Genomic DNA, 26126 nt, shown 5'->3' on the forward strand with positions numbered 1-26126 from the left:
TTTCATGCAAATGCTATACCTGTAGGCCTTTTTCCTCAACCACGCCTGGTCGAAATACTCCCAATCAGGGCCAGATTAAGAACATCATGGGCCTGGTGCTGAGGATTTTGGTGGGGCCTTTTATAAACAATAAATAAATAAAAATGCAAACTATTTTTTGTGATAACAAATTAAATTAAAGAGAGAGAGGGAGGATGAGAGAGAGAGAGAGAGAGAGAGAGAAAGGGGGTGAAAGAGGGGTAAGGGAGGGAGGATGTGAGAGAAAGGGGGGGTGAGAGAGAGAGGACGGGAATGACATCAACGCAGCCTGGCCAAGGCAAGTGACCGAAGGCACAGAACCCAGAAGGAAGACCGGGTGAAGATGGAAGTGCCCGGGGCCCCGCCGGTTGATCACAGCACAGCACTGGAGGGCTCAGTCTGACAATTTAAGTGTACCCTAATGTGCTAATATGCTGTGCATACTTGTACATTATGGCATAACCTACCCCAGGGCCTCTAAAAAGTCGTAATGTTAGAAAAGTTTACTACCGCTTTAATATCACGAGCCTCTCATGGGGCCCCCTACTGACCCTGTGGCCCTTGAGCAGTGCCTAAGTGCATAGTTGTCAACATTTCAAAAATATTTTCAGGGACGCTTTTCTTTACAAGTGCTATATTTATAGTAGCTGACATCCCCCGTGTTACTCTATACATCACAATAGTAATTACAAAATGAAATAAGTACTAATAATGGGGCGGAACAAATATGAGGACTGTGAGGTTTCCTTTAGTTGAACTGACAAAGGTGCCCATTCTAGAGCTGGTAACATTGAGGATATTCAGTATAATTTTAAAGAACAGTTTTTGTGGGTAAGAGGCATAGGGGAGGAGTTTGGATGGTATACAAGTGGGAAGTATGTGCAGGTGAGGGAGAGGAATGTGGAGGGTCTAACAGTGGGCACTATGTACACGAGAGGAGTGCAGAGGGTATGGGAGAAGGCACGTTGTACAGGAGAGGAGTGTGAAGGGTATGACAGTGGGCAGTATGTACAGCAGAGGAGTGTAGAGGGTATGACATTGGGCACTATGTATAAGAGAAGAGTGTGGAGGGTATGACAGTGAATATGTACAGGAGTGTGGAGGGCATGACAGTGGGCACTATGTACAGGAGAGAAGTGTGGAGAGTAGGACAGTAAGCAGTAATTACAGGAGAAGATTGTGGAGGGAGGGTATGACGTGGGCACTATGTATAGGAGAGGAGTATGGAGGGTATGACAGTGAGTAGTATGTACAGGAGAGGAGTGTGGAGAGTATGACAGTGGGCGCTATGTATAGGAGAGAAGTGTTGGAGGTATGACAGTGGGCACTATGTATAGGAGAGAAGTATGGAGGGTATGACAGTGAGTAGTATGTACAGGAGAGGAGTGCGGAGGGTATGACAGTGAGTAGTATGTACAGGAGAGGAGTGCGGAGGGTATGACAGTGGGTAGTATGTACAGGAGAGGAGTGCGGAGGGTATGACAGTGGGTGCTATGCATAGGAGAGAAGTGTTGGAGGTATGACAGTGGGCACTATGTATAGGAGAGGAGTATGGAGGGTATGACAGTGAGTAGTATGTATAGGAGAGGAGTATGGAGGGTATGACAGTGGGCAATATGTACAGGAGAGAAGTGTATGACAGTGGGCACTATTTACAAGAGAGGAGGAGTGTGTAGAATATGACAGCGGGCGTTATGTATAGGAGAGGAGTGTGTAGGATATGACAGTGAGCAGTATGTACAGGAGAGAAGTGTGGAGAGTATGACAGCGGGCACTATGTACAGGAGAGACGTGTAGAGAGTATGACAGCGGGCACTATGTATAGGAGAGAAGTGTAGAGAGTATGACAGCGGGCACTATGTATAGGAGAGAAGTGTGGAGAGTATGACAGTGGGCACTGTGTATAGGAGAGGATGAAGTAATCTGGGAAGGAAAAATGTAAAGGTTTGTGGAAGGATGTTTAGGGACTGCGTAGTGGTTAAGTGGGCGAGACATGGATTGAAATTACACCAATTAAGCAGAGACCAGCCATAGTCGATCTATGTATGGGCTAGCTGGTTTTACACAAGTCAACCTATTAACCAACTTGAGTACAACCAGCCTGTCAGGTTTTCCCCAAAACAATCAGTGCTGCCAGCTATAGTTAGCAACACTAATCATTGTATTGACTGGCAGAACACAATAACACTGTGGGAGTGATTGCCCCATTCACAGGTCAGCAGGTGAGAGGGTGTGTGGGGACAGGCTGGGGAGAGATACTAGTCAGTCCCTGGGTAGGCTCTGGTTAGTATCAGAGTCAGATACACACAGGTTCCATATGCCACGATTGTTAGAGCGAGAACAATAATTCTAGCACTAGACCTCCTCTGTAACTCTAAACATGTAACCTGTAAAAAATGTAAAGCAAAATCGTGCTAACTTTAGTGTTTTTTTTTATGAATGAAACAGTTTCTTTCCAAACAAAAGTTTGAAAAATTGCTGCGCAAATATCGTATAACATAAAAAGTTGCAAAGACCACCATTTTATTCCATAGGGTGTCTGCTAAAACAATATATAATGTTTGAGGGCTCTGAGTAATATTCTAGCATTAAAAAAATGATGATTTTTACATGTAGGAGAGAAGTCTCAGAATGGGCCTGGGTGGCAAGGGGTTAATTATCATAAGTTATCTACAAATAATTATTATAAGCACTGTGAGTTCATTCTCTCCGTCTGCTGCAGAGTGTTCCAGCTTGTATTTATACTGTCGCTCTGTATGCAGCTTCTGACAGGCTGCGCAAGGAGCCCTGTATCTCCGGAACCATAGATGATGGCAGCCTCATATTTGAACCAGTGCTGGAGTGGGTCTTTAGCTACCTACCCCCCAAAGGTGGGGTCTCTGTGACTCCTGATCGCCGAGCTACAATTCTCGAAGTCGATCTTTATTTTTTATTTTTTTTTGGGGCAAATGGGCCTATCTTGAGAAAGGGGCCTGGAGCTGCAGCTCCAATAGCCCCTATGTTAATCCGGCCCTGCTCCCAATATTTACATATCTACATCCTGGATTTTTTCAAACTAAATGGCATCTGAACCTTCTTTGAGGACAACTAAAATGATAATCTATTTAATGACCTCAAAAAAGGAGGGTTGTTATTCATTTTGTTGTAGCCCAAAATATGAGATGGAAAGGAGCAACAACAATGTGAGAATCCTGGTGGGGATTTGTAACTACTGCAAACGGAGAAAGAAGGTGTGCTTTGTTGTCCTGGAAATAAGCCAAGGTATGGAAATGTAAACGGTGCATATTGCAAATGCTGTGAATGTGGCCTTACATCATGGCTCAAGTAAGAATACACATGGCTCTTCTCTTTTAGACGAGATTTGTTATCCTAGTTATCCGCTTTAAAAGATAACTTAACTTTTGTTACAAATTATTAGTACATGAATTAATGTTGAGGGTGTTGCATAAGTTACATTACATGAGAGTTTGTTCTGATATGTTATTTGATCATCCAGGTAAAGTTGCAACCCCATTTACCACTTCATATAGTGCAACAAAGTTTGCATTGGATGGTTTCTTTTGGTCTCTGCGACATGAACTAGCCATGAAAAATATACCTGTCTCCATCACGTTGTGCATCCTTGGCCTTATTGATACCCAGTCAGCCATGGAGAAAATCAAGTGAGTAAAAAGTTTATTTTATTGAAATTTTGCTTGCATAAATAAAGTATAATAATACCTTGAAGGACAAGAAGGGGGAAAAAATACAACTTGGAACACAGAACCCAAGGGGAAACAATGGGGGACATTTACTAAAACTGGTGCACACATAATTTAGTGCAACTGTGCATAGTAATCAGCTTTTAACTTCAGTTTGTTCAATTGGGCTTTGAAAAAAAAAAACAGAAGCTGATTGGTTACTATGCACAGTTGCCCCTGATTCTGTGTGCACCGGTTTTAGTAAATCTCCCCATTGATTTATCATGAGAACTACCTAAATTAAAATAAATACAGAACATTAAAAGGAACATAGGCATTTATGAAAGCATAACAACTGCAGCAATAATCCCCAGAAGAGCCCCTGGAAATAAATGATGTCCCCCTTACCTGTTCAAAGGCTGCCCATCCTGGTTTCAACCCCAGAGTCACAGTGACACATATAGGCTCATTCTAGGGGTCCTATTAAAGTGGAGCTTCACTCTCTCAATCAACATTGATTATTTTTAATCCTCATGCTAACATTAGTAAAGAAAAGGGAAAAGTATAGTAAAGGATAGGAAAGTATATCATCTTTACCTGTTTCAAACTTTTGTTTTTTTTACGTTTTAGTTACTTCCGGGTTTCCTGCCTAGGCAACTTATGTCATACATCACAGGAGTCTTCAGCAGGGTTTTTCTCAGCTAAGCACACTCTCCTGCATGCATACTTGAGCTAAGAAGTAAATGCTACATTAAAGTGGTTGTAAACCCTCCCCCACAACAACTTTGTCCCATGTAAAATAAACATAAAAAACCCTAATGAACACTGCTTGTAGATATCTCCTTACTTGCTTAGTATTGTTGTAATCCTTGTTGTTCTATAGAATGAAGTCACTGAGCATGCCAAGATCTCCCCTGATTTAAGGCACACTCTCTTATCTATCTGTTATCAGGACTTCCTACGGCACAACACTGAACTCTACTAATCACTCAGAGCTTCCTCCTACACACCATGTGACCTCACATACAGTCTAAACTTGGCCAATACTGCAGTCTTATCAGCTGAAGCTGATAAGTCTGACAAAGGGAAACATTAGACATCGGCACAAGTAAATACTATGAAATAAACAAGTAAGCTATGAACAGGGAAGCAGGGTTGCCATAGAAACATTGGATTGAGAAGGAGGCTTGGTTAACAGTACAGGAAGTGGTCAATGTAAGGGCGGAAATGCACTCCACTGTGGACTCAGAAAATAATACTTAAGATGGCGCTGCCTTACCCCTGGAAACAAGTTTTTTTAAAGTTTCTTTAAACAGTAAGTAATATGCGATTTGGGCTGGATTACAGTGGCTATAGTCTGATAATGACTTATTATAATGGACTAAATGAAAAGAAGCATCAGAGTGGGAGGGTTTACTTCCTCTTTAATCATTTGTCCTTACTGAAGGTGGCCATGGCCAGAAATGCTAGGGGGATGTTTTTCAAAGTGATTTCTCAGTTTTTGGTTTGGGGTGCTCAGATTAAGCCCTATAATAGCCTCAAAATGAGGCTGATGAAAGAGGGGACAGTTAGTAAATCTGAGACCCAATTCGAGCAGTCAGTTGTTTGCAGCCACTTCTGGCACCTCACCCTCAAGAAGTACTTTCACACCTGAAGCTACAGACGAAAGACCCTCACCTCTCCAACCACGCTTCCATAGGCCAGTTTCCTCCAGCAAGCATCCTTCGGTCCCTCAGCACATGGCACTTGCTGAGACTCAAAGGCTCCCGCTGCTGTTAATCAAAGTCAGTGAGCCAATGAAGAGAGAGGGCCGATCCGCAGCTCCATGTCTGAATGGGGCTGTGCTGTGGGGGCACTCGGCAGGAGGGAGGGGCCAGGAGCATCAGCAAGGGGACAGAGAAGAGGATGATTCGGGCTGCTCTGTGCAAGACCACTACACAGAGCAGGTAAGTATAACAGGTTTGTTATTTTTAACCAGGGCACTTTTACCTCCTTCCTGCCCAGGCCAATTTTTACTTATGGGAAATGATTAGGTGGCACTGAAGGGCATTAGGTGGCACTGATGAGGCACTAGTATGCCACACTGATGGGTACTGATAGGTAGCATTGATAGGCGGCACTGACTGGCATCACTTATGGGCACGGATTGGTGTCACTGCTGGGCACTACTGGGGCTGCACTGATCATCAGTGCCCTGATTACCTGTACAGTCTGATCGGCTCTCCTCACCCCACACTCTGTCAGTGTGAGGCGTGGAGAGCTGATAAATAAACAGTACTTTTGTGTTTACATGTGATCGGCTGTAATTGGACACAGCTGATCACATGGGTAAAGAGCCACATCATCGGCTCTTTACAGAGATCAGGGTCACAGCGTGACTGCGATCACTGCGCTGCATGCACGCAAGAGCGGTGACACTGGGGCGACATCATATGACGTTGCTCCACAACGAGAGGGGATACCACCCTCCTTGATTTTACTATACAGCGGATGAGTTAGTTAAGCAAACAAAACAAGACTTTGGTATCATTTTAATTGAACAAACTGAATTTAGAAACCGATTGGCTACCATGCACAGCTGCACCAGATTGAATGCTCCAGTTCTAGTAATCCCCCCCCCCCCAAAGAGCCCATTCCTGATCTCTGCACCCAGCCTTCGTTGTCACCACTTTGTCTTAAATCTCTTCAGGCTCCGACTGTCCCTGTAGCTTACCAAAAGACAGGAGACTCTTGATTTTGATGTGGTTTGAGTACAATAGATCTTTGTGTGCCTGATTCTGCGCTACAGCTTTGAGCAAAAGTGTGCAGTGGGGTGAGATCTAACTGGCTTTTCCTGTAGACCTCATCGAAGTGCAGCCTTCTCACACTTTCTAACAGTTGGCTGGCAGCTTCATTCTGCTCTGTGGACAAGTACAATTTATTTTGATCTGAATGTAAATTTGGACGAATTTTTGATCATTCAGATATATCTGAATCTCCAAATGAAATTGTAACGAATTTCATTGAAATTTGTGTCATTACATTTAATTTTCAAATAGCTGGTTGTTAAGGAGAGGATCAGGTCTGGAAAGCCGGCTGCCGATTTCCTTAACAACCGATGACTCATTGGCTTCCCCACTGGGGGGGTGGGATCTGGGGGCCCGCTTTCAGATTCCGATGAGCCCCCTGCCCGCAGACCTCCACAACCATGCAATAGCCTGTGCTCCAGTCCACCCTGAAAATATGTGGGGATAGGATGCTTGGCAGCAGAACCAGCAGTGCTTTCCCACAATGCTTGCAGTGGCTCCAAGCCTTTATGAGCGTGGTCAGCATCTTGTATTTTTCAGCAGACAATATTCAAATGCTTCATCCCCTTCATGCTGCAAAGGGCTAAGCACCCAATGTGTGTCAACTACACACCAGTGTCCATTAGGTACTCTTTGCGTAAATCTGTCAGCTGGTCAGAATGTCCCTAAAGCCTAAAGTCTGACGGAATGATTCTGTCAGACTTTTCGATCGTGTGTGGGCTGCAACGGACTTTTGATTCGCAAAAGTCTGACAGACTTTAGAAAATGGAACATGCTTCAAATTTTTCCGACGGAACTCCGCCAGACCCAGTTTCTACCGAAAAATTCGCTCGTGTGTATGCTATTCCGACGGACTAAAACCGACGCTAGGGCAGCTATTGGCTACTGGCTATGAACTTCCTTATTCGAGTCCAGTCGTACGTCATCACGTTCGAATCCGTCGGAGTTTGGTGTGATTGTGTGTGGCCAAGTCCGCTCATTCGAAAAGTCCGTCAGAACTCTGTCGGAACTCCGGCAGAACTCCGGCAGAACTCCTTCGGAAGTCTGTCAGACATAAGTCTGGTCGTGTGTACGCGGCATAAGAGTCAGCTCTCCCAGATCCAACCACAGTGCAATATCCGAAAAAAACAGTAATATACCATGTTGCTCCATGTGCGCTCTGTTTCAACAGACTACACCACTTGACCAGTGGCTTATAACAAGGTACCTCTTCTTCGTTGTTCTGGTGCCCATTTCTCCTGCCAGACACTGGACTGCTCCTATTGTGTCAAAGTAGAGAGCCGCTGACTGTCCTCACCAGCTCTCCGCTCACGGAGAACTAAGCAATCAATGGGATTTGATCGCTCAATTCTCAGTCTTCAAGCTAGCGGGGGACAGATGCAGCATCAGACCTATGCTGCATCCTCCTAGATAAGTGTGATTTAAACAAAACCAAAACGTCTCTTTTAAGCGGGGCATCAGCACCAGGGCTACATATACAGAGTGAGGGGATTTACAATGACAGCTGTCGCCTCATTGGAAGATTTACCCTCACTACTTGTTCTATTGACAACTGTAATATCCTAGAGTTCCCATCACTTTCTCTCTGTGACAGTGGTCACCTGGACACATACTTGGTTGAATCTCCATAGTAGTGATACGGACAGCAATACAAATTTGCAAACTAATTTAAGTCTACCACTACCATGGGAGAGAAGCCCATCTACTAGGAGTGGTAAGGGTAGTGCAGGTAGGCCTAGACAGTTAGTGGTAATGGGGATTCTATAATCGGAAGGACTGAATAATTTGTTGGCAGGATCGCCTCACCGAATGGTTTGCTGTCTCCCTGGTGCCAGGGTTCGGCGTGTTGTGGACGGGGTTGATAAATTACTGGGAGGGGCTGGGCATGACCCAGCCGTTTTGGTCCACCTTGGAACCAATGACCGAAAATATGGAAGGTGAAGGCTCCTTAACCACTACCGCACCGCCGCACGCTGATATTCGCCCTAACTTTGAAGAGGAATATTGTTGTTATGGCAGCAGCTAGCTGACATAACCCTGGTATCCTCTTCTTCAGCCGGTGGTCCGGTTTTCGATAATAGTGGTCTCTGCAGCAGATTCACCGCAAGATCACTTTTAGCGGAGGAGGGCCACTCCCACCACGCTCCGGTGCCCTCTGCCGCTTACCAGAGCCATCGGCGGCAGAGGCAATAGAATGTTCTTCCTTGCTGGGTATGGAGACGAGCGAGGGGAAGATGGCCCCCACCGGTATCCATACCATTGCAAAACGTCACTTCCACCCATAGCTCTTAAAGGAAAAAATTTTTTGTTATTGCATTTTAGCATAAATATGAGATCTGAGGTCTTTTTGACCCCAGATCTCATATTTAAGAGGTCCTGTCATTCTTTTTTTCTATTACAAGAGATGTTTACATTCCTTGTAATAGGAATAAACGTGACACAATTTTTTTTTAAAAGAACAGTTTTAGAAAAACATTTTTAAACGCTCCCTGTCCCGCCCAGCTTGCGTGCAGAAGCAAACGCATAGGTGACTAGCGCCCACATATGAAAACGGTGTTCAAATACATGTGAGGTATCACCATGATTGGTAGAGAATTTTGAAGCGTGACATGTTGACTATCAATTTACTCTGCGTAATATTATCTTTCACAATATAAAAAAAAAATTGGGCTAACTTTACTGCTGTCTTATTTTTTAATTCAAAAAAGTGTATTTTTTTTCCCCAAAAAGTGCACTTGTAAGACCGCTGCACGAATACGGTGCGACAGAAACTAATGCAACGACCGCCACTTTAGTTAGAAAAAAAAATTATACTATATAATTATCGCAGCATTTTTAACTGCGTTTTTTACTGTGATTTTGTGCAGGGCAAAAGGTCACCAATGTTAAAAGAAGAAAAACGCCCAAATCTGCTCAATTCGAGCGAGAAAAAAGGGTCCGGAACTTATTTGAGCTTCAGGCGTTCGGCTTCAAGCGACATGTAGTGGAGATGTGAACCATCTCCATTGAGAATAATATAATTTTTCCCTTCTAGCATTTTGTAGCTTCAGGCTTCAAGCTACAAAACGCTCAGGTGTGAATGGGGTCTAAGAGAATAAGCATAAACTTATCTGCCAGTCTTCTCTACAGTGGGTTTGTTGTCTACATTCCACAGTCTCCTTATCTTCCTTAACAATTTGCTTATATTTTGTAATATAGTGGAAATGTTCTTTAAACATGAGCTGGGAACAACAGTAATGATTATGGTTTTAAGACCACCGTGGCAATCAGGCAATTCATTTTCTGCCACAGATGTGCTTTCCCTGCCTGCAATGAACTGAAGCTTGATAAAAACTGACGAGGTTAGCTCTAAGGCATCATCCCAGAGAGTGTCACTGTGTCCTCATTTCAAAAGTATCCAAACATGCAGATCAGTTTTTAACATTGCTTTCTTGTCATCTACAACTTTTCTTTCCAACGTCCAGCATACTAATGCTTTGCAGTAGAAGGCAGTTAGTATCCTGCCTCTGCAGCTTTACTTGTATGTAACCATGATAGTACTGTTATCAATACTAATCACTTTTGGATATTTAATTTGTCCATTCAAATCTTCGTTGGCAGACTCATCCATTGCCCTACTGGACTGGAAAGCTTTATAAAACCATAGAAAGGCGAAAACACCACTTTTTTTTTTTAACCACTTGCCGACCGCCGTTTGTCAATGTAGATCAGCAGAATGGCACGGGTGCACAAATGGGTGTACCTGTACGTCCCTCTCTACCGCAGGCAGGGGGTGCGAGCGTGCCCCCCACCCCTGTGCCTGCAGTTGTCGGATTTGTTACAGAACTGATCAGTCTTCATTCCTGGACCTACTGATCGGTTCTAGCAAATGAAATGCCTCCCCTGCCTGTGTAAGTGTAAGCACAGGCAGGGGAAGTGATGTCTTTTCCTCTTGTGGAACTCTTCCATTCCACTCCCTGTCAGTGTGTCGTGGTTATGCAATAGAGTTTGCTTACCTGTTTCCATGTGTTCATCTCTAGAGACCAGCCGACCCTCACCTGACTGCTTTTGTAATCCATCCTCTGGCATGACTCCACCCTAGCTCCTATCACAGAACTCTATATTAACCTGTGCACTGCAGGCCAACCCTGCTGATCAACCATTGTGTATTCCTTTGTGTGTTTAGCTTCCTGTTACCTGCCATGTGCTCTTTTGTTGTTCCGTTACCGACTTTGGCGTGTCCTTGACTATCCCTGTTTGCCTGTGATCCTGACCTATTGGCGTGTCCCTGACTATTCCTGTCTGCTTGTGGCCCCGACCTTGGCTTTATCTCTCACTATCCCTGTCCTCCTGTTGCCTACTGTGGGTGCGAGCTGGGGACCCTGGGGGTCACGACCTGGAGCCAGTTGCAGCCAAGTCCATCCTCACCACTAGAGGCTCTGGTGAACACCTGCTGGCTCTTAGACTCCGCGCCCCAGGGAATCTTATGCTCTAACCTCGGTGGGATCTGTCTCCCGCCCGCAGCAGTCAGCCTTAGGGTCCACAACCTTGCGGTGCACTCCCGATCCCTTCGGTGTGCATCTGCCACCTTGCCTCAAGGTGACCTGACACAGTGTCACCAAGTGCAGTTTTCTGATTTTTCACTGAGCACTGTATTGGTGTCATTTGTGACTCTAATCAGTGTTAGGGCAGCTAGTAGTAGCCCCAGGTAGCTTTAGGGTACCCCCTTAAACCCCCTGATTGCCCCTAGTTAACCCTTTCACCCCCTGTCACCAATGATCACTGTATTATTGTTACGGGTGACGCTGATTGGTTAGTTCATTTTATATAGTGTCAGGGTACCCACCATATATTACCCAATAAAGGTTTAATCCCCTGATCACCCGGTGGGTGACATCTGGTTTTAGCGTCAGGGTTTGCGTCAGCCCCAGGCAGTGTTAGATTAGTGCCAGTAGCGTTAACACCCACGCATGCACCATACACCTCCCTAAGTAGTATAGTGTCTGAATGGATCACTGTATTTGAGCTGATCAGATCTATACTAGCATCCCCAAGAGTTTAGGGTTTCCAAAGACATGGTGTTAGCGGGATTAGCCCAGAAACCTGCTAGCACCTGCGTTTAGCCCCTCCGCCCAGCCCAGCTCACCCAAGTGCAGTATCAATCGATCACTGTTACTTACAAAATGCATAAGTGCAGAGTTCGCAGAGTCAGGCGTGATCCCTGCGAACGCTAACAGTTTTTTTGGTAGCGATTGAAGCAGGCTCTGACAATCAGGTGCTCTTTTTGCATGTGCATTTCACTAGTTGTACCAGTTAATTTAGAAGCTACAATGTCCAATCGAAGGTACACTAGTGAAGAGGCCTACACATTTCTGAGCATGACAGATGAGAGTGAAGAGGAAGTCATCCATCTGTCAGATTTAGGCTCAGAATACAATCCAGTAGACAGCAGCTGCACCCTGACAGATAGCTCTGGCGACAGAGTAGTGGTCCCTGCTAAGGTCAGACGTACCCGACCCCGTTCTTCTGTTGTTGAGGTGCAAGAACCACAGGGCTCTTGTATGAAGCAGAAAGCCAGTACTAGTGACGCTCATCCTTCTGGTGAACTGGCAAGCACCAGGGCCTAGTACACCCAGGTTTTAGTCAAACCAGCACTGCGGTAACATGCGGTCATGTGGCGAGTCCCATAGGTGCAGTTCAAGCTGGTGCGATGGATAGCTCAAGTAGTGCCCCGCAGCCACCAAGAAGGCAAGCACAGGCCCGTCGAGCCCATATTGCCCTTCCTGCTGCATTTGCCAATCCTAATTGGGAGCCCACCACTTCTGCAGCACCCGTACTTCCCCCATTCACTGACTAACCTGAAATTCAGGTGGAAACAGTTGATTTTACGTCACTTGATTTTTATTAGCTGTTTTTCACTGAAAATCTCTATAGCTCTATTGTGGACCAAAGCAATTTGTATGCTGGTCAATTCATCGCCGCAAATCCCCATTTGGCCCTTGCCAGGGAATGGAAACCTATTACGGTTTCCGAAGTTAAGACCTTTCTGGGCCTATCCCTCCTCATGGGCATAACTACAAAAAGTGAGTTGCGGTCATATTGGTCCACTGACCCAATTCATCATATGCCCGTGTTCTCTGCATCCTTGGGGTGACCCTGAATATGATCGGCTCCACAAAATTCGGCCCCTCGTAAACCACTTCAATAGTTTGCAGCCTTGTTTACTTCCCATCAAGTTATCTGCATTGATGAGTCCCTGATTTTAAGTTTTCTGGCTGCTTGTCTTTCAACAGTATCTTCCCAGCAAGTGTGCCAGATATGGGGTCAAGATGTATAAGCTCTGTGACAGGGCAACAGGCTATACATATAGTTTTATGGTTTATGAGGGAAAGATAGTCACGTGTAGCCAGAGAACTGCCCAAACTACATAGGGAGCGCTGGTAAGATTGTGTGGGACTTGGTGTCACCCTTATTTGGAAAGTGGTACCACTTGTACACGGACAGTTATTACACAAGCCTGCCACTTTTTATTGACTTGTTTGATCATGGAATTGGTGCATGTGGCACCGTGCGATCTAAGCGCCGGGGCTTACCCCAGCGGCTTGTAGATTTCCAACTTAGGCTGGGGGAGAGAGCCTGCTGGAGAAGTAATAATTTTCTCGCAGTGAAGTGGAGGGATAATCGGAATGTTTTCCTTCTGTCCTCCCTTCACACAGATACGACAGTCCAAATTCAAATGGCGACTGGTATTGTGGACTTATTCTAATTGGCTCTGCTGAACGCTTATGTGCTATACAAAGCTTCAGGATGAACTGGATCCTTCAATAAAATTCCAGGAAGAGATTGTCACAGCCCTTCTGTTTCCAGACGGTGCTGTGCCCCACCTTCCCAATGCAAATGCAGTGAGCCAGCTGCATGAGAGGCATCTTCCGTATGTCCTCCCTGGTACCCCTACTCAACGATCACTCCAAAGAAAATGTTGTGCCTGTAGGAAAACGTGGATATAGGCGTGACACCCGCTATTATTGGCCCTCCTGTCCTGGACAACCTGGTCTGTGCATCGGTGAATGTTTTAAATGCTACCACACACTACTGGAGTATTAGCGTAGGGTACAGCAATGCACAGACTAGGGCACACTTCAAATAAATATATATATTATTATATATAATATATATATATATATATATATATATATATATATATATATATTAAAAAAGCCAAAAATAGTTGTAATTTTATTCCATTCTCTCTGTATTGTTCTCTCTCTATTGTTCTGCTTTTTTTTACTGTATTTTATGCTTAACTGCAATGTTTTATTGTTACTATGTTTTATTATGTTTGCTTTTCAGGTATGTAATTCTTTTATACTCTACTGTTTACTGTGTTTTATTGTTAAGCATTATTTTCTTTTCAGGCACGCCATTCAATAGCAGCACTGATTTATTTTGACAGCAACAGCGTTTGCTCTCACGATACGTAAATCAGTGACTCCAGCACTGTAGGAGATGATTTCACCACTACAGTTAAAAAAAACAAAAAAAAAAACGGTGCATGTCTTAGAAATGGGAGGATGCAGGGTGGTCTTCTAATGGTGGACATACCCACCGATCAATCTTTTTTCTATCAGCCCACAGGCTGATTGAAAAAAAATAGCATTACAATATATGACCAACAAGGACCAGCAACGTACTTGTATGTTGCTGGACTTTGAGTGGCTATTATGATGCCTGCAGCTTTAGGTATTATCTTGGTGTCGTTCTTTCAGCCAGAGGTCAGCTTTCATGTAAAAATAATCCTAGCGGCTAGACTGTTTTTCAAGCAGTGGGAGGGAACAACCCATTCCCCCCCCGCCGTCTTCCATGGTTTTCTCTGGCTTTTCTGTCCCACCGGGGAACCTGATAATGCAGCCGGTGGTTCTGCCAGCTAACTATAGAGCTGATCAGAGACCAGAACGGCTCCAATCATCTCTATGGCCTAAGAAACTGGAAGCTACGAGAATTTCATGACTTTGCGCCGGATATAAACAGCGCCATTGGCAAAAGAATCTTATCACACCGATCTTGGTGTGGTCAGATGCTTTGAGGGCAGAGGAGAGATCTAGAGTCTAATGGACCCCAATTTTTTTTTTAAAAGAGTACCTGTCACTACCTACTGCTATCATAGGAGATATTTACATTCTCTATGATAATAATAAAAAAAAAAATATGAAAGGAATAGTATAAAAAAAAAAAAAAAAAAGCAAAATAAATAATAAAATAAAAAAAAATAAAACACCCCTGTCCCCTGTGCTCGCGCGCAAAGGCGAATGCAAGCGTTGGTCTTGTGTCATATGTAAACAGAAATTGCATCATGCATGTGAGGTATGGCTGCAAATGTCAGATCGAGGGCAGAAATTTTAGCAGTAGACCTCCTCTGTAAATCTAAAGTGGTAACCTGTAAAGGCTTTTAAAAATGTATTTAGTTTGTTGCCGCTACACAGTTGTGCGCAAAGGTTAGCATAAGATCATCTTTTATATTTTACCAAACATTTGGGCAATAAAGTGTGTTTAAGTGCATTAAAATTCAAAAAAGTGTTTGTTTTCTTTTCCAAAAAAATGCTTTTGAAAAATCGCTGAGCAAATACTGTGTGAAAAAAAAATTGCAACACCCGGCATTTTAATCTGTAGGGCCTTTGCTTTAAAAAATATATAATGTTTGGGAGTCATTTTCTAGCAAAAAAAATATATATTTTCATGTAAACAAAACGTCTCAAAGGGCTTTTTCTTCAAGTGGTTAGCAGAGTGGGAGATGTGTGACATAAGCTTCTAATGTTGTACATAAAATGCCAGGATAGTTCCACCCCCCTCCCCTCTTTTTGAAAAGTTGACACCCAAAGCTACTTTCTATTTGCTGAGTCCATCTAATATTTTATATTTTGACACACGTTTCGGGAAAATGACAATAATTATTTATTTATTTATTTTTTAACAAGGTTCTCACTAAATAATATGATGCTCAAACAGGCCACGGCCATATGTGAAATTACACCCCAAAATACATTTTGCTGCTTCTCCTGAATATGAGGATACCACATGTGTAGGACTTTTTGGGAGCCTAGCTGCGTATAGGACCACAAAATCCAATCACTGCCTTCTGGCTTTCTAAGGGCGTGATTTTGCTCCTCACTACCTATCACAGTTTCGAAGGCCCTGAAATGACAAGATGGCACAAAACCCCCACAAATGACCCCTTTTTGGAAATTGAACACCTCAAGGTATTTGCTAAGAGGTGAGTATTTTGCAGCTCTCATTTGTTTTGGAAAATGAAGAAAGAAAAGGATATTTTTTTTTTTTTCAAAATTTTGTGACAAAAAGCGAGATCTGCAAAATATACCCATGGTATGTTTGAGTAATATATCATTTAATTACAATTTTGTGAAAAAATTTATTGTAATTTTGCCAAAACTTGTGCCTGTAGGCGGTGCTTGGTTTTCGGGGTCCTGTACGCGGCTAGACTGTTAAAAAGTCCCACACATGTGGTATCTCTGTACTCAGGAGAAGCAGCAGAATGTATTTTGGGGTGTAATTTCACATATGCCCATGGCGTGTGTGAGCAATATATCATTTCAGTGACAGCTTTTTTTTTTTTTTTGTTATCTTTCAGTCACTTGTGACAAAAAAATAACATATTCAGTGTGCTCAACAAGCCTCTTAGCAAATTCCTTGGGGTTTTTACTTTCCAAATGGGGTAATTTTTTGGGGGAAGGGGGCTTATACTGCCCTACAATTTTAGCACCTCAAGAAACGGCATAGGCAGTCATAAAGTAAAAGCTGCGTAAATTCCAGAAAATGCAGCATAGTTTGTAGATGCTATAATTTTTGCGCAAACCAATAAATATATGCTGAATTTTTTTCTCTTTTGTTCATTGACGGACACAGCTCCAGTAATCTTGACCGTAGGGTTATTACGCCACCTTCAGGAGAGAACTAGGCGGCACAGTGGTGTAGTGGTTATGGCGGCACAGTGGTGTAGTGGTTAGCACACTCACCTAGCAGTAAGAAGCGTCGCTGGTTCAAATCCCAACCACGACACTACCTGCTGGAGTTTGCATGTTCTCCCTGTGCCTGCGTGGGTTTCCTCCGGGTACTCCGGTTTCCTCCCACACTCCAAAGACATGCAGGTAGGTAAATTGGCCCTAGTATATGAATGGGGACCTTGGATTGTAGGGACCAATGTGAGTGTGCAATGTACAGGGATAGGGACAATTGTAGACACTCACTCAGGTTGAACTGGATGGACTGGTGTCTTTATTTAACCTAACTAACTATGTAACTATGAAGAACATCTATAAAAAAATATAATATATAAAGTCAATAAATCAAGGTGTACACACCGATGTGTGAAAACAGTGAAAAATAGGAGAAAAGGCGGGACCAGCTGTTCAAAAATAGATAAATCCAGGCTCTCAGAACTCTCACCTCAAAGATGGAATAATCAGGCAAAGTAAAATAACCCCAGAAGATTCTCCTTAATATTTCTCTATGTAATAACCAAGGAATAATAGATGAAGCCTGTAGTATATCCTTCTGCCACTAGAGGGCCATTTCCAATACTTGAATACAACACTGCAGCTTGTAATTCCGTGGTATAGAGCTTGAAAAAAACACAGAGGAGAGGGGGAGAGGGAGAAAGAGAGGGGGACTCCAATAGTGTAGTAGTTGAATGAATGGACAAACTTATTAAAGCATAAAAATGGACTCTCACATAAGCAAAAAAAAGGGTAACACAGAGCAGATAAAAATGAAGACCTGGCGTTTTCAGCCAGTCTTACGCTGTTTCCGGTTGTCCTACGGCCACTCCCTACGCGTTACGTCACGTCATGTGACTTCTTCAATGGGGAAGTCACATGACGTGACGTAACGCGTAGGAAGTGGCCGTAGGACAACCGGAAACATTGTAAGACTGGCTGAAAACGCCAGGTCTTCATTTTTATCTGCTCTGTGTTACCCTTTTTTTTTGCTTATGTGAGAGTCCATTTTTTATGCTTTAATAAATTTGTCCATTCATTCAACTACTACACTATTGGAGTCCCCCTCTTTCTCCCTCTCCCCCTCTCCTCTGTGTTTTTTTCAAGCTCTATACCACGGAATTACAAGCTGCAGTGTTGTATTCAAGTATTGGAAATGGCCCTCTAGTGGCAGAAGGATATACTACAGGCTTCATCTATTATTCCTTGGTTATTACATAGAGAAATATTAAAGCGGGAGTCCACCGGGACTCCGCGTTTTTTTTTTTTTTTTTTTAAAAGCCAGCAGCTACAAATACTGCAGCTGCTGACTTTTAAATAGTGACACTTACCTGTCCAGCGCGCCCGCGATGTCGGCACCCGAAGCCGATCGCTCGCTCGGCTGCCGGGTCCCGCCGCCATCTTGGGTATGGGAATCAGGAAATGGAGCCTTTCGGCTTCATTTCCCGGTTCCCTACTGCGCATGCGCGAGCCGCGCGGCGCAATCCGGACGGTCCCCGCTGCCTCTGGGAGCTGTGTGTTTCCCAGCAGGCAGCGGGGCACTTGCTGAAGGGGGCGGGCGCTTGCGGAACGTACGCCCCGTTCCGCAGAGAGCTAGCCCGGAAGTGGGTGCAGTTACCTGGATTATCCAGGTAACTGCACCCCCCTCCCCCCTGAAAGGTGCCGATTGTGGCGCCGGAGGGGGGGGGATTCCGATGAGCGGAGGTCCATTTTAGGGTGGACCTCCGCTTTAAGGAGAATCTTCTGGGGTTATTTTACTTTGCCTGATTATTCCATCTTTGAGGTGAGAGTTCTGAGAGCCTGGATTTATCTATTTTTGAACAGCTGGTCCCGCCTTTTCTCCTATTTTTCACTGTTTTCACACATCGGTGTGTACACCTTGATTTATTGACTTTATATATTATATTTTTTTATACATTTATATTTCTTTATACATTTATTTTTTAGTGGCACCATTTGCGCAGGACTTTTTACTTTGTTTATTCTTATGTGATAGTTGGTGTTAACTAGTTTGTCCCGCTGCATTTTTTAGCAACACTTGCACTTTTGTATCACTTTCACTGTGGATTTTGTATTGCTATAATTTTTACTTTTCCATTTTTTGACACGTATTTAGTCATTTTTGCACGTTTGAGCACTTAATAGCGCGAGGGTCCATTTTTCACATTTTTACATATGAAGAACATGTAGTACACGTGTAAAACAACAGAACTTTACAGTTCCACAACTTTACAGTTTCGCCCCTCTGGTAATAACCCCTCAGCCTGCTTCCTGCAGCTCAGTTTTTTCTGCCTAGTGAAGGAGAAGGACCTAGGCTCCCTGCGGGAACATCGGTCCTGGGAATTTTCTGGATTTTTGCCATTTGTGCAAGATTTTAAGATCCTGTGATCTGCTATCAACAGCCAGCTGGGTGACAATCTAGATCCTTGTAGTCTCCCCAGCCTGGTCATCGGGCGTGTGCAGACGCATGCCCCTCAGGCTCCAGGGGCAGCCAGTGAGCTCCAGGGCACACATATGACTGGACTACCGATGTCTTTGTCACAGTGTACTGCTCCGGAGTGGGTCTGTGATGGGATGTCCTCAGCTCGTCCGGATGGTAAGTACAGCTCTTCCTGCCTCAGCGGGATTGAGCAGCTGGGCATTGCCTGGGAGGTCGATTAGGGGGTCCCTCTTCTCCCTCTCTTCTCTCCCTATCCCCCCCCCCATGGGGGAAGCTGCATGGCTAGGCTGCTGAGCGGTGTGTACCTGAGCCAGGGGTCCTCCAGGGGGCTCTGACCTTGGATCGGGGGCTGCGCTGGATGTCTATGTCCCTGGGTGTCTGTGGTCTCTCGTCTGGGTGTCTGGAGGCTCTGCATGTGCTGTCGCCATAGCGCTGTTCTGCTGCCATTATCTCTGTTCATTCACTCTGTACAGTTGCTTGTCGCCCATTTTCTGTGTGTCTCAGTGGAAAGCATGGTCAGAGGCCATTTTCCCTGTGATTTTCCCTTTATACAGGGCGGCCAGCGGACATTTTGTTGTAGCTCAGCGTGGTTTTTATCCCCAGCGCTGGTCCCTGTTGCTCAGAACAGTGCATTTTTATTTTTTTGCTCTGGACACCTGGGATCTGATACTGGACAAAGGCACCTATAACAGAACAGCGCAGCACTCGGTCACGGTGGCGAGTCCTGCGTTAGGGGCCCCTCAGTCTGCAGCAGCTAGGATGCTGGGATTGTGCACCTGTCCTAAATCCCCAATGGTGGCAGACAGGGTGAGTCAGCATGGCTTCAGAACTCCCTGAAATTGCAACTGGCTCGTCTGCAAACAGTGCAGTGCCTTTGGACACTTTGTCGGTGGTGCTTGAAACGTTCGTTGCCAGGGTGGAGGCTGTGTGCGGGAGCAAAGGTGATAAAAAGCGGCCCCTGCCCCTCCCCCCTCCGTCCTCTGGGGAGAGCTCAGACTTGGGCCCCGCAGCGACTGGCACCCCCTGCTCTGATGTGTCAGATGACGCTGACCAGGACCGACTGGACAGTGAGGATGATCCCTGTCCAGGTCCACGCAAGATAAATCGCTAATTGGAGCACTTATCACAGCTGTGCGTGATACTCAGAAAATTCAGGATACAGCAGGATCCTCTGCTGAAGTAGCGGTCCCTTTTGGGTTCCGTAAGCCAGCCTGTACAGTTAAGGTGTTTCCCTATCTGACTTATTTCGATAAGTTCATATACGAGGAATAGGGAAGCTCGCAGCGGACCTTCTCGGTCCCCAAAAGAATGGTGGTGTGATACCCCTTTGAGGAGAGACTTCTTAAAAAAACACGGTCCCGGTAGAGGGTACTCCTGTATTTAAGGACCCTACCGACAGAAAGGCAGAGGCAGTGTCCTGTTCCTTGTTTACGGTTGTGGGGTCAGCACCGTGAATTGGAGAAGCAGCAGGCTACTCCTGTCTGCGTGGAATTAGCAGACCAGTTAATGCCAGGCCTTAAGTACGGTTGTGACGCAGGCCTGGATACGCTTCCTTTGCACTCCATGGCTTCAGTGTCAGCAGTGGTGCTGCAGGGCCTGATTTGGCAAAAAAAAAAAAAAAGCCTTGACGGATCAACCATTCCTTGGTGAGCGGCTCTTTAGAGCCGCGTTGGATGACATTATTAATGTCACAGGTGTGAAAATCACCTTGCTCCCACAGGCCAGGAAGAGTAAGAAGCCACACCGCAGGCAAGGGCCCTCATTTTCCGCTCAAAAGATACTTTTTCATCCGTCCGGGACTTCAGCTAAATGCTCCCTATCCGACTACTGAGGGACAGAAGCGTCCCTGGACTCACAAGGCTAGCAAGCCAGCGAGCAAAATTGCTTCCGCATGAATGTTGACTTCGGGAGCTTGCAGCCTGGTGGGCCTCTCGCCTGTCCGACCAATGGGTCTGCGAACTGATTTCATTGGGCTACAAGATAGCATTCCTCTCTTTGCCACCAACAGATTCTTCCCCTGCGAGAAGACCTTCTGTCTCAAGGTCCGATTTTCCCATCCTGCTTTACCATCACTGGTTTTAACGGCATGGCTGTTGAGAGCCAGGTGCAAGGAACCGAGGCCTGTCTGACTCTGTGATTTCAACTATGTTGAGGGCACGGAAATCTTCTTCTCGAAAGATATACCATCATACATGGAAGGCCTATATCTCCATGTGTGAGGAGATGGGGTGGCATCCACGCACCTATTCCGTTTCCAGGATCCTGATGTTCCTACAGTGAGGAGTAGACCAGAAGCTGGATTTAAGCACCATTAAGGGACAGATATCAGCCTTGGTTGTCTTTTTCCAATGACCCCTGGCATTTCACTCTCTAGTGAGCACCTTTGTACAAGGGTTCCGGCATGTAGTCCCTCAGCTGCGTCCACCCTTGCCCCCGTGGGATCTGAACCTGGTGTTATTGCCGCTTCAGAAACTGCCGTTTGAGAACATCAGGGAAATTCCCTTGTTGACTCTTTGTCAGAAAGTGGTCTTCTTAGTAGCCATTACATTGACCAGGAGGGTTTGGGGAACTGGCGGCCTTGTCTTGCAAGTCGCCCTATCTTGTTATCCACAAGGATAAGGTGGTGTTGCGTCCACAACTTTCTTTTCTACTGAAGGTGGTTTCGGCTTTTCACATCAATGAAGACATTGTGTTGCCATCTCTATGTCCTAAACCGACACATCCTAAGGAGGTGGCTCTCCATTCCCTGGACGTGGTCCGGTCTCCAAGGGTATATCTGTCTGCCACAGCTCTCATCTGGAAGTCAGACTCTCTGTTTGTTTCGGTAGCTGGTTGGGAAAAAAGGATGGTGATCTCGTCAGCAACCATTTCCAGGTGGATCAGACAGATTGTGGTCCAGGCTTACGCCTTGAAGGGACAGGTGCCCCCCTTTCCTGTCACAGCCTATTCCAGCAGGGCAATTGGGACCTCTTGGGCTTTCCGACATCAAGCGTCAGTCGCTCAAGTGTGTAAGGCGGTGACTTGGTCATCCGTTCACACCTTTTACAAGGTTCTACAAAGTGGATGTAAGCGCACAGTGGTATAGTGGTTAGCACTCTTGCCTAACAGTAAAAAGGGTCGCTGGTTCGAATCCCAACCACGACACTACCTGCCTGGAGTTTGCATGTTCTCCCTGTGCCTGCGTGGGTTTCCTCCCACACTCCAAAGACATGCAGGTAGGTTAATTGGCTTCTGTCCAAAATTGGCCCTAGTATATGAATGGGGACCTTGGATTGTGGGCTCCTTGAGGGTAGGGACCGATGTGAGTGTGCAACGTACAGGGATGGGGACAATTGTAGATATTCACTCAGGTTGAACTGGATGGACTGGTGTCTTTATTCAACCTTACTAACTATGTAACCATGTAGCATCGTCTGATGCCTGCTTTGGCTGCAAAGTTTTGCTGGCGGCAATTTAATGTTACAATTTTACACTCTTCTGTTAAGAAAAAGTTACCTTTTGAATATTAATGCACCTTGCTGCATTTGTTGACCGCAAGTTCTGATGCGGTTTGTTCAGATGGTGACTCCCCTGTTAGGGAGCACCACTGGTTGAGGGTGAAGCTATGTTGCTGTTCCCACCCCTCATTATGACACTGCTTGGGGACGTCCCTGCGGTCAAGATTACTGGAGTTGTGTCCGTCAATGAATGAAAGAGAAAATAGGATTTTTGTACCCACCATAAAATCCTTTTCTCTGAAGTTCATTGATGGACACAGCACCCTCCCCTTCTATTGCTTTACGTTTATACTGCTTGTTGACATACTGAGCTGCAGGCTGAGGGGGACCTCCTCCTGGGCGGAGCTATAAAGGTCTGTTGTTTTTCTCATGTATTACATGTTCTGCCTAGTCCTCTCCTGAATGTGGTGCAATAACCCCATGGTCAAGATTACTGGAGCTGTGTCCGTTAATGAACTTCAGAAAAAAAGAATTTTACGGTGAGTAAACAAATCCTATTTTTTTTTACCCGAGACATGTGGCTGAATGCTTTTTGGCCTAAATGTATGACTAAAATTGAGTTTATTGTATTTTTTTATAGCAAAATTAGAAAATGTTGTTTTTTTTTTCAAAATGTATGGTCTTTTTTCATTTATATTGCAAAAAATAAAAACTGCAGAGGTGATCAAATACCACCAAAAGATAGCTCTATGTGTGGGGAAAAAGGATGCAAATTTTCGTTTGGGTACAGCATTGCATGACCGCACAATTACCAGTTAAAACAGCACAGTGCCAAATTGTAAAAAGTGCTTTGGTCAGGAAGGGGGTAAAACCTTCCGGGGCTGAACCGGTTAAAGCTTTCTTGGGTACATCAAAACCCCTATAGCTGTAGTATTTTTTTAAATCAGTGTGAGTGTATTCTAAAGCGGGGGTGGACAACTACAGCTCTCCAGCTGTTGTGAAAGTACAAGTCATATCATGCCACGGCCACTGGGAGTCATGTTTTTAACTATCAGTCTTGCAATGCTTCATGGGACATGCAGTTCCACAACAGCTGGAGTTCGCCATTGCCCAACCCTGCCCTCTTGAGAGAAATATCTAAAGCTGTTCAGTACAAAAATGTAGACCGTGTAAATTGGTGGCTTAATTTTTTTTTTCAATTTTATTTCATCTCTTGTAGAGATAAGATCTCCATGCCTGCTTACCCTGCCCAAGATGCTGCCTTAGCAGTGGTGTCCGCTGGGGCCAGCCGTGTGTGGGAAATGTATTATCCTTGGTATGTAAGACCCATCTGCTTTATCAGAGACTGGTTTCCACAGGGTAGAGACTGGATGATACAGAAGTCATACCAACAAGCATCTGATGAGAAGCAGAGTGTACCGAAATGAACCTAACAAATATAAAATAACTAGAAACATATTTTTATTATATGCAAGTCTTGCATTATGTCTGTGGTGCTTCAATGTAAAATTTGTTTTCAATACCAAACTGCTTTCTAGTCTTTCTTTCTACATTTTTAAAGGATAAGTTCACCTTTTCCAAAATAAATGCACATCTTTTTGCAGGTAAAATTGTGCATTTATTATAATTTTTTTTGTTTGGAAGCCTGTAAAATATTGCATCCATGATCACCCGAATACCAGTGTAGCATGTAATATATTAGAAAAGGTAAACTTCTCCTTTAAGAAACTCTTTTTTCCATAATCCATTGCATGAAGAAAGCTTGTAATTTTTAAAATAACCTACAAATACACAGTAGCAAGTGTGTTGTGTACTTGGATACAGAGCAGGCCCAGACTGTCCAGGCCCAGTGCAGTATTAAAACCACCTGACTGCTTTAAGCTTCTGTATTATATTTTGGAAAATATTGTAAATGTAAAGTGTAACTAAAGTAGAAATCTTTTTTTGTTTTGATAAAGATGGGAGAGATTATAATACCTGTCAGCTATTTATTTATTGCTGTCTATTTATCATTATCACAGGGAGTGCTTTGGCAAAACTTCTCTTCACTTCCTGTTGTGGGTATGGGACATAAAGTGTTGGGGGGGGTCTCCCTGAGATAGCACAAAAAAAAACGAACAAAAGTAAATAAATAAAAAAAAAAAGTGAGGGGATATCTTCTCCAGCTAACAAACCTGATAAAGGGTCCTAAACCTTCTCTGCTAAATCTAAAATAAAGAAAGAACGTTTTAGATGGAGTTACATTTTAAAGCAAAGCCTATCACATAAAGCATAATTTTTAATTTATTCCGGAAAGTACAGCCAGCAAAGTTTTTTTTGGCCCAACTTCTCCTATGGATCACAGGAGTGGAGTTCATTCTGCATTCCTGTGACACGTTTTCACATCGGATGTCACTCAGCTGGTCCAGGTGTTGGATCGATCCCAACTTTTCTCTTAGCTGGCCTATGGGAGACTGAGCCAGCCACTCTCACCCCCTGCACCACTCAGCACTCCAGTGAGAGTGGAGTGGAGAACTGAGCGTTCTGTGCGGTTTGATCAGTTCTCCGTGCAGAGGCTGCGAGGGACAGATGCATCATCGGACCAATGCTGCATCCACCTAGGTGGAGTATAATTTTTTTTTTGTTGGGGGGGGGGCCCACACTTCTCTTTTAACTATATATATATATATATATATATATATATTGTAGCAGAAGGTCCCAGAGGGAGCCAGGAAAAGGAAGGATAGACTGGCGTTAACTGCGAGATCCCTCCCGGTAACGCCTAAGGGCACTGAGTCCCCTCTGATCCCTGAGGTCACAATTCCTGATACCTTGTCATGTTCCCAAAAACCGGAAACTAGAGAGTTCCTGATAAGGAATAGAGAGACATTTTCAGAGTTACTTGGCATGACTTCAGCAGTTCAGCATGATATTGTTACTGAACCTGGGGTACGTGTCAAGCTCAAACCATACAGAATCCCTGAAGCGAGGAGAAAAGACATCAGCACGGAAGTTAAAAGAATGTTGGAACTGGATGTTATTGAGGAATCCAATAGTGATTGGTCTAGCCCCATCGTGTTAGTCTCAAAACCGGATGGCACTTGGAGGTTCTGTAATGACTTCAGGAAGCTTAATGCAGTGACAAAGTTTGACACATACCCAATGCCCAGAGTAGACGAACTTATAGACCAACTTGGCTAGGCTCGCTATATTACCACTTTGGACTTGACAAAAGGGTATTGGCAAATACCCCTGACTGAAAGCGCCAAAGAGAAGACTGCATTTGTGAACCCGGAGGGTTCATTTCAATATATAAAAAAATGCCTTTTGGGTTGCAAAATGCCCCCGCGACATTTCAGAGGGCCATGGACAGGACCCTAAGACCCCACCGACGATATGCAGCAGCCTATTTAGATGACATAGTGGTATATAGCACTGACTGGGAGTCTCACTTGCCTCGTGTCCAGGCTGTCCTTGATTCCCTCTTCAAAGACGGTTTTACGGCAAATCCAAAAAAATGTGCCATTGGTTCAGAGGAAGCCAAGTATTTGGGCTACACTATTGGCCGTGGTGTCATAAAACCTCAAGTGAGTAAAATAGAAGCCATCCAGGAGTGGCCACATCCTGCAAACAAGAAGCAGGTCAGGGCCTTTCTTGGCATTGCGGGGTATTATAGAAGATTTATTCCACATTTTGCAACTATAGCGGCCCCTCTGACAGACCTGGCAAAAGGTAAAAACTCTAATGGTGAAGTGGTCCTCAATAGCAGAGGAGTCTTTCCAAGTCCTGAAGAAGGCTCT

The 26126-nt window shown here is 44.6% G+C and overlaps 1 protein-coding gene across 2 annotated transcripts in view; it reads left to right on the forward strand.

Moving 5' to 3' along the window:
- HSD11B1L (hydroxysteroid 11-beta dehydrogenase 1 like) overlaps positions 1-23874 on the forward strand; it is a 132699-nt gene extending 108825 nt beyond the window's left edge. The window contains exons 6-7 of one of the 2 annotated variants that reach the window (XM_077475578.1): positions 3515-3680; positions 4329-4462. In XM_077475578.1, coding sequence (XP_077331704.1) covers positions 3515-3680; positions 4329-4434 — 272 coding nt within the window. In that variant the 3' untranslated portion in view covers positions 4435-4462. Of the gene's footprint in view, positions 1-3514; positions 3681-4328; positions 4463-23566 lie in introns of those variants that run through there. The other variant, XM_077475577.1, reaches the window with a different exon arrangement.
- The last annotated feature ends 2252 nt before the right edge of the window (positions 23875-26126 follow it).

This window comes from Lithobates pipiens, unplaced genomic scaffold, assembly GCF_037356315.1.
Source record: "Lithobates pipiens isolate NorthernLeopardFrog02 unplaced genomic scaffold, aLitPip1_a1.2 Scaffold_13, whole genome shotgun sequence".
Lineage (NCBI taxonomy): Eukaryota > Metazoa > Chordata > Amphibia > Anura > Ranidae > Lithobates > Lithobates pipiens.